This window comes from Coregonus clupeaformis, chromosome 40 (assembly GCF_020615455.1).
Source record: "Coregonus clupeaformis isolate EN_2021a chromosome 40, ASM2061545v1, whole genome shotgun sequence".
Classification (NCBI taxonomy): domain Eukaryota; kingdom Metazoa; phylum Chordata; class Actinopteri; order Salmoniformes; family Salmonidae; genus Coregonus; species Coregonus clupeaformis.
The window spans coordinates 25,046,420-25,059,100 of NC_059231.1; the positions used below are offsets into that span (position 1 = coordinate 25,046,420).

The 12,681-nt window shown below is 43.7% G+C and overlaps 1 protein-coding gene across 1 annotated transcript in view; it reads right to left on the bottom strand.

Moving 5' to 3' along the window:
- LOC121571614 (collagen alpha-1(IV) chain) overlaps nucleotides 1–12,681 on the bottom strand; it is a 79,284-nt gene that overhangs the window by 11,393 nt on the left and 55,210 nt on the right. Inside the window, exons 2-22 of the mRNA XM_045212119.1 lie at nucleotides 10,858–10,917; nucleotides 6,598–6,687; nucleotides 6,348–6,392; nucleotides 5,774–5,818; nucleotides 5,607–5,669; nucleotides 5,411–5,464; nucleotides 5,173–5,199; nucleotides 4,892–4,966; nucleotides 4,725–4,787; nucleotides 4,527–4,562; nucleotides 4,344–4,382; nucleotides 4,004–4,099; nucleotides 3,738–3,773; nucleotides 3,545–3,604; nucleotides 3,400–3,435; nucleotides 2,923–2,967; nucleotides 2,763–2,795; nucleotides 802–862; nucleotides 621–656; nucleotides 325–471; nucleotides 85–171 (exon numbers count right to left, since the gene is read on the bottom strand). Of these exons, the coding sequence (XP_045068054.1) occupies nucleotides 85–171; nucleotides 325–471; nucleotides 621–656; nucleotides 802–862; nucleotides 2,763–2,795; nucleotides 2,923–2,967; nucleotides 3,400–3,435; nucleotides 3,545–3,604; nucleotides 3,738–3,773; nucleotides 4,004–4,099; nucleotides 4,344–4,382; nucleotides 4,527–4,562; nucleotides 4,725–4,787; nucleotides 4,892–4,966; nucleotides 5,173–5,199; nucleotides 5,411–5,464; nucleotides 5,607–5,669; nucleotides 5,774–5,818; nucleotides 6,348–6,392; nucleotides 6,598–6,687; nucleotides 10,858–10,917 (1,234 nt within the window). The remainder of the gene's footprint in view (nucleotides 1–84; nucleotides 172–324; nucleotides 472–620; nucleotides 657–801; nucleotides 863–2,762; nucleotides 2,796–2,922; nucleotides 2,968–3,399; nucleotides 3,436–3,544; nucleotides 3,605–3,737; nucleotides 3,774–4,003; nucleotides 4,100–4,343; nucleotides 4,383–4,526; nucleotides 4,563–4,724; nucleotides 4,788–4,891; nucleotides 4,967–5,172; nucleotides 5,200–5,410; nucleotides 5,465–5,606; nucleotides 5,670–5,773; nucleotides 5,819–6,347; nucleotides 6,393–6,597; nucleotides 6,688–10,857; nucleotides 10,918–12,681) is intronic.

Below are 12,681 nucleotides of genomic sequence, written 5' to 3' on the forward strand. Positions count from 1 at the left end.
GATGTCTCGCTAACAAAGTCAACTTCTCAACTGCACTATATGAAATCCCCAGGTCCCACCATCTCCTCTCCCTCCCTTCCTTACCTTTCTGTCCCAACTCCCCCTGTAGTCCGGGTGGGCCGGAGGACCCGGGTGGTCCCTTCTCAAGGGCTGGATCACATGGCTCATCACCTATACAGATAGCACAACACACAGAGAGGTGGTAAAAGTGAGAGATGTCAGGCAACACTGAGGCACCTAAAACACTCAGGTGCTATATGTATAATCAGCTACAAGACTCCAGAATGACAAAGGTCACACTATGAATGTGTAAAGTGCACCTACCAGGAGGTCCGGGAGGACCAGGGGGTCCGATGAATCCATCTTGTCCAGGCTTTCCTCTGAGAGACTCCCCGTCTGCACCCCTGTCTCCCTTCTGACCGATCTCTCCTGGTTGGCCCTTCTCTCCGGGAGGTCCTTCAATATGCCTGCCTAAGATACACCACAGAGGAGGCACACAGTAAGGTATGGGGATGTCAACTAACACACTACATGACAGAGAGGATGTAAAATATGACCAAGTTTCAAAGAATGGGTAACTGATCACTTGATGGTCGAAGTGTGTGTTTCTGTTCTCTTACCTGGTGGACCAAGATCTCCTTGAAGACCAGGGAAACCTTTCATACAGAGGAAAAGGTGAGAGTTGGTGGTACATAAGGCCTACATAGAACCTTAGTGTGCATTCTTCTATGGATGCTGGTGTGATAACCTAAACAGTGTAGTTTTATAAAAGGGTGGTGGTGGGGTGCGGGTGTACTGTACCTCTTTCTCCTTGTAAGCCCGGGAGACCAGGGGGGCCGGGAGCCCCAGGAGCACCATCAACCTTACAATCACAGAAAACAAAATCTTTGAACTTATACAAATAGAAAATGTTCATCCCCCTGCATACAAGACTCAAAAAATACTACACTTCTCAAGAATAATGCTGATGCTCAGCACTCAGTTGGTCTCATTTCACTTTCAATGACTGTATGGCGACATCTGGTTGAAATAAAATAGAATTGCACCTAAATGTACAAGAGTTAGATTGAGGTGCTGAGAGCAATATGCAAGACTACAGAAAGAGAGAATACAGCAGTGGTTCCTAAGCTAGGGCACGACTGATATGAAAATGGGGACGTGGGAGAATTTCCAATATCCTGGTAAAAAAAATTATATATATATTATAATATCGTCTTTGTCTCTCAAAATCATTGTAATGTGGTTAACCTTAAAAATGAAAATTATTAAAATCTAAAAGTTAAAATTCAACCAGAGAGCGCCCTTAGATTGTGGGAGAAGGACGCACTTTACCGTTGCACTTGAATCATTCCCACGGTGAATGGCTAAGCCTGCTACGCTATGAAACCACACACTATTGAAGAGATTTTTATATTACCGGCCGCAATTGATATGGTGAAAACAATGTGTGGGGAGGCAGAGGAACAGAAACTCACATCAATACCTTTGTAAGATAACATTGTGAAACTAAGAATTTATCCTCGCAATCAAGCTAGCAATCCAGACGAAACTGACTGAATGACTCAAACTCCCCAACATATACTCTCCAAATGGACATTAGCTGTGAGGGCCGAGATGCCCATGCATTGACTTTTGATCGCTACATGTCGGGGAATGCTATTCACGAGGACATATTGTTCTGTCTCAGCGATGTTCAGTATGCTGCGAGGCTATAGTGACGAAAAAGTGATTTCATGGGATCGAATGGTGGGCTTATGCACAGATGGGGCTCCATCTATCACAGGACGGCGGGCAGGCCTCTGTCATGCTCTGATCCCATATCTCCATATAGTGGGTGCATCATACAATGCATCCATATGGCAGAGGGAGACACATTCATAGCTAGAGTGCAATGTTCTATTTCACACCCAGGCTTGGTGGTTATCGAGGGGGAGTGTTGGAAAGATTTTTCAAATTGAGAGAGGAACTGTTGTCATTCGCAATGGATGTAAAAAAAAAAAAACTTTGATGTCTTTCTGTGTAATGAAAATAAAATGTGTATCTTTGCCTATGTAACGACATGCAGTACTTGGAAAACTGAACGAGCTGAATACAAGCATGCAGAGGAAATACCAACAAATTCTACAGATGAGTGACCGAATCAGCGAAATCCGTTTGACTGTGATCTTGGCTCAGTTGACATGCCGGTAAGTGAAATCGAACAGTGCGCACCTCATCTCTCCTGTCACATCCAATCTAGCTATCATGTGACCGAATGCTGCAGACAATGCATTCACGGGTCACTATGGAGGAGTTTTGGTTCCTGACTCAAAGGGAATACTGTGCCATCTCCCTCTGAGCATTAAAACTCATGGTACGCTGATTCAGTGCTCTCGTCTGCATTAAAAACAAATATCGATCCAGGTTGGATGTGACAGGAGAGATGAGGTGCGCACTGTTGACCACGCCCCCTGACTTTGAGAAGCTCCTATGCGACATGCACAAGCACACCCATCTCATTAGTGGTGGTGAGATAAGAGAATATGTGTCAGACTAATTTGCAATTGACTGTCATAGCCCCACATTAAAAGTATATGATGGTGAGTTGAGAATACAATCAGAAATACTGTTAGAATGTTTTACAATTGACTGCCATAGCCCCAATAACATCATTTGTTTTCACATGGTTGGGGTCATGACCATTTTCAGATATCAAAATGAGGTTGCGGGCCAAAAAAGTTTGGGAACCCCTGGACTATACAGTATGCAGAGACAGTACTTACATATCCTGGAGGTCCTTTCTCTCCTTTTTCACCCTAGAACACAGACACGTCCATTTTATTATCCTCAGAACTGAAAGGTAACTCAGAGATCATTTCTAATAAGCATATGACAGGTGTGTACAGGTATTGACTGGTACAGAATAAATTGTTGTTTAGTTACCGGTGTTCCATGGTATCCAGGGCCGCCAGGAAAGCCTCTCTCTCCCTGCATGACAACAGGCACATCACAATGATCAGGACAAAGACATCAAACACAACTGAACTACTGAGACAAAACCACAAGAGAGAGCGAGAGAAAGACAGAGACACAGACATAATGAGAGAGAGAGAGAGAGAGAGAGAGAGAGAGAGAGAGAGAGAGAGAGAGAGAGAGAGAGAGAGAGAGAGAGAGAGAGAGAGAGAGAGAGAGAGAGAGAGAGAGAGAGAGAGAGAGAGAGAGAGAGAGAGAGAGAGAGAGAGAGAGAGAGAGAGAGAGAGAGAGAGAGAGAGAGAGATAAGAGGGGAGAGTGAGAGACAGTGAAAGAGAGAGAGAGAGAGAGAGAGAGAGAGAGAGAGAGAGAGAGAGAGAGAGAGAGAGAGAGAGAGAGAGAGAGAGAGAGAGAGAGAGAGAGAGAGAGAGATAAGAAAATCTCTATACCTTAAATCCATTGTCTCCATCTTTGCCAGGTTTTCCCTGAAATCCAAGACACAGAAACTCAGTTCTACCATGAAAGCAAATAATGCTGTTTTTCTTCAATAAAAGCAAAATGTCATTCTATTGAAATGTGATCATCGTCACTCACCCTTGGTCCTGGTGGGCCTTGTTCACCCTTGACCCCATTTAGATATGGAATACAAGAACCCTGCAGACAAAAATATAAATTACATCAATGTTACTCATAGTGGCCATCAAAACACAAGTCAGGTCAATATTGGCTTAATGTACTGTAATGTCATTTAATGTATGAACGAGTTGAAAAATAGTAAAACACTCACTTTCTCTCCTCTGTCTCCTGTCTCGCCTCTCTGACCCTGAAGGACAGACACAAACACCTTTAGTAAGGAGGCAGACCTACTTTCCCTTCATCCATTTATCCATCCATCCACCCATCCATTGATAACCATAGATTTGTTAATAGAGTGAGATGGAGGGCATTCGTCAGTGGCTTATGCTCCATGAAGGAGTCAAGGGCTTAGGTCAAAGTAGGTCATCATCGACTATTATTATAATTGATTATCATTGATTATAAGGAGCTGTGTACCGGTGGTCCAGGGAGGTAATGCGTAACGGGATTTCCTCCCACTTCCTGTGATGGGGGTCCGGGGGGGCCAGGAGGACCACGGAGCCCTCGTTCACCCTATCAGGAGAGAGAAATACCAAGGGTACGGATCAGAAACGGGAACAAAGAAAACTATATACAGTGAAAAGGCAGAGGGCTTTGTTGTGGAAGAAGAGGAGGTGAATGGAGATGGAGACCAAATCTGGCCCTCAACGGTGAAGGAAGGAAGTTATAACTGTTTACAACTGATTTATTATGGCTATATTACTGCTTATAAACCCTTTATAAAGATGTTATCAACATGAAAGTGTGCGTGTTTCACCTTGTCTCCCTTCTCACTCTGGAAAGAAAGCCGGTCACCCTGGAGAGAGAAGACCAATGTCATTACTGAGACAACTGATTGGCCTTCACAACTGAGAGCAATCTGATTGGATGAACAACAATATACAGTACAATAGGTTGGAACTTTGGCCTATTATCAGAAGATAATTGACAACAAGCCTACCTTCTCTCCTGGGGGGCCAGGTGGGCCAGGGAAACCCTAAAGGGAAAGAGAGATATAGTCAGTCAGTCAGTGTTCTAAAGACAATTTGATCCTAATGTTAAAAAATTTCACAAAAGTAGTGAGAATAAGGTATCATAGGTATCATAGAATAGGGTATCATTTAAGTCTAAGTGATCCAGTGTTAGAGTGATCACTCACTCTGGGTCCGTCTGATCCCTGGTTTCCTGGGGGGCCTTCAGGTCCTGAGGGGCCATTAGGTCCCTGTAGGAAAGAAAGGATGAATATTCTGTATAAGCGAGTTGTTGTCAGGCACGCACGCGCGCGCACACACACACACACACACACACACACACATACATACATACCGGTAGACCCGGTTTTCCAGGGAATCCTTTATCTCCTTTCAGTGGAATGATTCCTATAACACCACCTGGGTCTCCCTGGGAGAGACAGAAAGACAGACAGACAGACAGACAGACAGAGACAGGTTAGAGACTAATACACTACACAGAGGGCCATTTATATTTCCCGGCCCATCAACAGTGTTGTAGTAGATGTCTTATGATGCTACAAATGCTTCCATACCTTTTAACACTGAAATGTACATAATTTATTTAGGATCTAAAAGACCTCTGTTTTAACTTACTTTCAATCCCATTAGTCCAGGGATACCCTGAGGAGAGAAATAGAGTTGTAAATCTCGCCCGATTGAATGATAAATACATTTTATTAATAGTTAATCATAACATCTTTCAGTATAGTGTCTTATGTTTCGTTAATTGATTTAGGTCTAGTATGAAATGCTGGTCTAAGGTGAAGTCTGTGGCAGTGTTGAAGTTAACACTGTGACCATGTTGGTGATGTTGATGTTGTAGAGAGCTTACAGGAGGACCCTGTAGACCAGGGAACCCAGGCTGTCCATCTGTCCCTCGGTCTCCCTGGAACACAGACATACAGATAAGAGACGTCAGTTCACACTGAAGACAGGGTTGAGACAGCATGGTTGGGTAGAAGTACGTAAATAACAGGAATTAGTAAGTGAGTTTCTACAGCAGAGTTGACACCAAACATATGACTCACCTTTGTTCCATTGCACCCTGGGATACCTGATGATCCAGGGGGGCCGTCTTGTCCAGGGATACCCTGTGGGGGAGAGGCAAGGACAGGTAAGACATTTGTGAGGTAGGACACATGGCCTAAACAACTTGTTTGTGAGGTTATGATTTACAGGAATTCACAGAACATACCGGAAGCCCTGGATTTCCTGGGAAGCCTGACAAACCATTAGATCCCTGCAAGACATCATATCACATTTTAGCAGACACTCTTATCCAGAGTGACTTACAGTTAGTGAGTGCTTACATTATTTTTTATTTTCATACTGGCCCCCCGTGGGAATTGAACCCACAAGCTCTACCAACTGAGCTACATCCCTGCCGGCCATTCCCTCCCCTACCCTGGACGACGCTGGGCCAATTGTGCACCACCCCATGGGTCTCCCGGTCACGGCCAGCTACGACAGAGCCTGGATTCAAACCAGGATCTCTAGTGGCACAGCTAGCACTGCGATGCAGTGCCTTAGACCACTGCGCCACTCAGGAGTGTGAATCACAACACAAAGCATTTATAATTGAGTAATTTAGCAGATCACTTTGAATACAAGTAATTGCATTCCAATAAGAAGGCAGACTCACATAAACCCAGTAATATTAAGGTATACGTTCCTCAAGGTAGTCCTGACAAAAGCTAAAATGCTGTAAGAAAGTAAACACTGGTTTGCAGACTAGAAGAGGTCTGTTCTGATAGCATTATTGTGCTTACACGTGTTCCTTTCATTCCAGGAGTTCCAGACTCGCCATATTCTCCCTGGGAAGAGACAAGTGACATTGAGGTGACATTAAGACAACATAGAAGTGACATTAAAGTGACATTACTAATTTTTTGAAAATAAAATGATGAATGTGTATGTGTTATAATATAAGCATAGTAAATCACATTATGCTGTCCCAAGTAAGGTCTCTTGGTGGGTGGGTGATACTGTGAACGGGTGTGGTCTGGAGCTGTCACTCACCTTAGGGCCCATCGGCCCTGCGGGCCCCTCATTGCCCTGCATGCCTGGGAACCCCATGTTGCCTTGGAGACCAGGAAACCCCCGCTCACCCTACAGGACACACAAAGCAGGTTGAACAGAGTCAAATGAAGTTACCCGTATAGATGCTGATCTATGTTTTTCGGCATCATAGTTGAGTCTAGGGTTTAAGTAAGGTAAGCTAATCCTAGATCTGTGCCTACAGGCAACTGGGGTTAAACAAATTAGGATTAGAAAAAATATGAAGGGGATTGATGAGACAGCAGCAGCTTGTCAGTACTGATTGCTTCATGTGTTCCTTCTATCTGCCACCAGATGGAGCTACTGTTCTTTCACGGGGCCATGTAGTCTGCCCTCACCCATTGAACACTGAACAAAAATATAAACGCAACATGTAAAGCGTTGGTCCCAAGTTTCATGAGCTGAAATAAAAGATCCCAGAAATTCTCCACATACACAAAAAGCGTATTTTGTCACACAACACAATTCCACAGATGTCTCAAGTTTTGATGGACCACGCAATTGGAATGCTGACTGCAGGAATGTCCACCAGAGCTGTTGCCAGAGAATTGAATGTTTCTCTACCACAAGCCGCCTCCAACGTCATTTTAGATTATTTAGCAGTATGTCCAACCGTCCTCACAACCGCAGACAACGTGTATGGCGTCGTGTGGGCAAGCGGTTTGCTGATGTCAACATTGTGAACAGAGTGCCCCATGGTGGCGGTGGAGTTATGGTATGGACAGGCATAAGCTACGGACAACGAACACAATTGCATTTTATCGATGGCAAATTCAATGCACAGCGATACCGTGACGAGATCCTGAGGCCCATTGTCGTGCCATTCATCCACTGCCATCACCTCATGTTTCAGCATGACAATGCACGGCCCCATGTCGCAAGGATCTGTACACAATTCCTGGAAGCTAAAAATGTCCCAGTTCTTCCATGGTCTGCATACTCACCAGACTTGCCACCTATTGAGCACGTTTGGGATGCTCTGGATCGGCATGAATGACAGCGTGTTCCAGTTCCTGCCAATAACCAGAAACTTCGCACAGCCATTTACGAGGCGTGGAACAACATTCCACAGGTCACAATCAACAGCCTGATCAACTCTATGCGAAGGAGATGTGTCGCGTTGCATGAGGCAAATGGTGGTCACAGCAGATAGTGACTGGTTCCACGTCCCTACCTTTTTTAAAAGGTATTTGTGACCAACAGATGCATATCTGTATTCCCAGTCATGTGGAATCCATAGATTAGGGCCTAATGAATTTCTTTCAATTGACTGATTTCCTTATATGAACTGTAACTCAGTAAAATCTTTGAAATTGTTGCATGTTGAGTTTATATTTTTGTTAAGTACATTCTCAGCTGCCAAGAGTGAGAGAGGGGGATCTAGAGGAGGGGGGTGAGGCGTGGAAAAGCAGTGGTTTTTGGAGCCCTTTTTTGTGTGTGTGTCTCTGTCTGTCTTACTCTCTCGACCTCCTGCCTTTCTTTTTCTCTCTCCCATATCCCTCCATTCCTAAAGCTCACATGGGGTTTGAAGTTGAACATTAAATTCTAGGCCGTGAGAACCAGGACACGGGCCGGTCGCCAAGGGAACAGAACCCCCATCGTGGGCGGCAGGAAGTGACATCATCACAGCGAAACTATGCAGGGGGAATTGAAATAGCGGTTGGTTTGCCAGGCTTCAACACCTTTCAACAGACAGACATGAGGCATGACTTCACCAGGCTCAGTCTGTCAGTCAGTCAGTACAGGCCTGGGTCCAGAGAACACACAGCTCCTCTGTCGTCCTCTGTGGTCTGTCTGTCGGCTTCTGTTTCTAAAACAATGAGTCATTTTGAGAGCTTAAGGCTACACATGCAGGGTAGATAAGACACTGTTGCTAGGCTCTAATGTGTGTGAGTCAATACATACAGTAGCCGCTACGTAATTGTTTTTTTCTGTAATCCCTGAGAGGGTGGAGATGTAACTAAGTGTGTCATTGTTACTTTGAGATAAGACAGGCAATGTGTAGACTTTGTCTTCAAGTGTCTTTTAAACTTCCAACCACAATTTTAAACCACTGATTGCTGGATGTTCTGTAACAGTGTGGTACTGTTTCAAAAGTGAATGAGAGATTGTTCGGTCCGGTGGGAATGCCGCCCTCAGCTCAGCTGTGTGTCCGGACATGCTCTAATTCTGCCTGATTCCAGTCTGTCTCCATCCTGATCCCTGCTCCATGTCGTGGCTCCGCTCCTCCATTTTCCACCCAGGACTAGACTGACTATCCTGGACTCTAAGACTATACGTAACATAGTAAATGTACAGCTGTGACACACAAATTAGTATGATATGTTACATTTGGTATGGTTACATAAGGCAGAAGGTTACTTAACCTCTACGGGATCGGTGTCCCATATACGGGACGGTTGAGCTAACGTGCGCTAATGTGATTAGCATGACTGTTGTAAGTAACAGCAAACTTTCCAGGACATAGACATGTCTTATCTGGGCAGAAAGCTTAAATTCTTGTTAATCTAACTGCACTGTCCAATTTACAGTAGCTATTACAGTGAAAAAATACCATGCTATTGTTTGAGGAGAGTGCAAAACAACAAAAAACGTATCACGGCAACTGGTTTGATACATTCACCTCTGAAGGTAAATAATGTTCTTACATTTTAGTCATTTAGCAGACGCTCTTATCCAGAGCGACTTACAGGAGAAATTAGGGTTAAGTGCCTTGCTCAAGGGCACATCAACAGATTTTTCACCTAGTCGGTTCGGGGATTAGAACGAGCGACCTTTCGGTTTCCGGCACTACGCGCTTAACCACTAAGCTACCTGCTCTCATTTGTCATGGGTCCCAGAGTTAAAATGTAGCATAGTTTTGTTTGATTAAATCCATTTTTATATTCAAACGTTGGAACTGGGTTCTACAGTTTGAACCCCTGCTGTCTCTGGCTCCACACCCACCCCGCCTGGCCATCTAAATGTGTGAAAGTTAGTGTATAAGCTAATGATCCATCATGTATGACATTCCTGGGAGTGTGTAAACTTACATTTTGTATTACCATATCATTTTTGTATGTTCTCTATAGTTATGTACTTGAAAATGTATCAATTTACATATTCGGCACATTTGGGCAGACTTGATACAAAATAATCCAGTATTGCAATGCTTCACTGGATCAATCTGAAACTTTGCACCCACACTGCTGCCATCTAGTGGCTAAAGTCTAAATTGCACCTAAACTGCAATATTATATTGTGGCCTTTCTCGTGCATTTCAAAGATGGTGAAAAATAATAATAGAAAACATGTTTTTTGGTTTGTATTATCTTTTACCAGATCTAATGTGTTATATTCTCCTACATTAATTTCACATTTCCACAAACTTAAAAGTGTTTCCTTTCAAATTGTATTAAGATAGAATACCAAAAAAAAAATATATCTTAAAACTGCATAGTTGGTTAAGGGCTTGTAAGTAAGCATTTCACTGTAAGGTCTACACCTGTTGTATTCAGCGCATCTGACAAATACAATTTGATTTTATTTGATTTGACGAATATGCATATCCTTGCTTCAGGTCCTGAGCTACAGGCAGTTAGATTTGGGTATGTCAATTTAGGCGAAAATTGAAAAAAAGGGTCCAATCCTTAAGAGGTTAAGCCAAAAACGAAAGGAATGAAGTTGGTCGGGGATTATGGTTGCCTATGACATGGGTATAACGCAAACATCTAGGAACCCAAAAGGTTGTGCGTTCGCGTTTTAGCTAATTAGCAACTCTTCAACTACTTATTACTTTTTAGCTACTTTGCAACTACTTAGCATGTTAGCTAACCCTTCCTCTAACCCTAACCCGTAACCCCTATTCTAGCTATCATTAGCCACCTAGCTAACGTTAGTCACCTAGCTAAGTGGAATTTGTAACATATTATACATAATGCAAATTCGTAACATTGTTCAAATTGCTATTCGTAACATATCATAATTTTTTTTATTCGTAACATATCATACGAAATGGATGATGGACATCCAAAAATGTATACATACCGTACCATAAGAAACGTCCCTAGACAGAGTCACCACCCCTTTGAGCCTAACAGGGATTCTGGAATCTTTAGTTTCTAGGTAGAAATCTCAGGATGAGTGAGAGTAGGTGAAAGAGATACGGTGCGAAGAAAAGAAGAGAGTGGAGAGAAATGTGAAACTGGTAGACAATGAAGGAGTGATGGACAGAATGCTTACCTTTGCTCCTTTTACTCCGCTGCAGTCACATTTTCCTCCGCACGATGACCCAGAACACCCCTACAGAGAGAGAGAGAGAGAGAGAGATTAGCAATCAGTAGACTGAGACTGAGACCATTATACACCACTAGAGGGCAACATAATCCCCCCCCCCCCCGATCACCCCTAGTCTTCCAAAGCTCTCTGCATTCTTTTACAGCATTTATCTCTTCTGCCAGTGGCAACACGCAACACTGACACTAACACAAACACACACAGCATGAACCAGAAACATTAATTTGATCAGTTCAAATGATCAGAAAGGAGATCGTGGTGTTAACTGTTGTAATTTGCTTTGCAGCTTTGAGGCAGCTCTCCTGCAGCAACCCTACTAGGCAGTTACCCACATGACAGTTTACCAGCTGGCCTCACTACTCTCTCAAACCCCTCTCCCTCTTACTCTCGCCTCTTCTCCTCTCACCAGGGACTAGAGCCTGGGAACTGCCCTGTAGCCCATCTCTCCTCTCTTCCCTCCATTATCCAGCTGTTCCCTTGCTCACGTGTGAGGCGTGCTGCCAGAGCCCTGTCAGGCAGAGCAGGGTGGAGTATATCTACTGAGACTGGGCTAACACTGAGGACAGGGCTACAGAGCACACAGCCATGAGAGTGACACTCCCAAGAAGCACACACACACACATATACAGTGAGGGAAAAAAGTATTTGATCCCCTGCTGATTTTGTACGTTTGCCCACTGACAAAGAAATGATCAGTCTATCATTTTAATGGTAGGTTTATTTGAACAGTGAGAGACAGAATAACAACAACAAAATCCAGAAAAACGCATGTCAAAAATGTTATAAATTGATTTGCATTTTAATGAGGGAAATAAGTATTTGACCCCTCTGCAAAACATGACTTAGTACTTGGTGGCAAAACCCTTGTTGGCAATCACAGAGGTCAGACATTTCTTGTAGTTGGCCGCTAGGTTTGCACACATCTCAGGAGGGATTTTGTCCCACTCCTCTTTGCAGATCTTCTCCAAGTCATTAAGGTTTCGAGGCTTACGTTTGGCAACTCGAATCTTCAGCTCCCTCCACAGATTTTCTATGGGATTAAGGTCTGGAGACTGGCTAGGCCACTCCAGGACCTTAATGTGCTTCTTCTTGAGCCACTCCTTTGTTGCCTTGGCCGTGTGTTTTGGGTCATTGTCATGCTGGAATACCCATCCACGACCAATTTTCAATGCCCTGGCTGAGGGAAGTAGGTTCTCACTTAAGATTTGACGGTACATGGCCCCGTCCATCGTCCCTTTGATGCAGTGAAGTTGTCCTGTCCCCTTAGCAGAAAAACAACCCCAAAGCATAATGTTTCCATCTCCATGTTTGACGGTGGGGATGATGTTCTTGGGGTCATAGGCAGCATTCCTCCTCCTCCAAACACGGCGAGTTGAGTTGATGCCAAAGAGCTCCATTTTGGTTTCATCTGACCACAACACTTTCACCCAGTTCTCCTCTGAATCATTCAGATGTTCATTGGCAAACTTCAGACGGGCATGTATATGTGCTTTCTTGAGCAGGGGGACCTTGCGGGCGCTGCAGGATTTCAGTCCTTCATGGCGTAGTGTGTTACCAATTGTTTTCTTGGTGCCAAGAGTGTGCAAGGCTGTCATCAAGGCAAAGGGTGGTTATTTGAAGAATCTCAAATATAAAATATATTTAGATTTTTTAAACACTTTTTTGGTTACTACATGATTCCATATGTGTTATTTCATAGTTTTGATGTCTTCACTATTATTCTACAATGTAATAAATAGTAAAAATAAAGACAAACCCTTGAATGAGTAG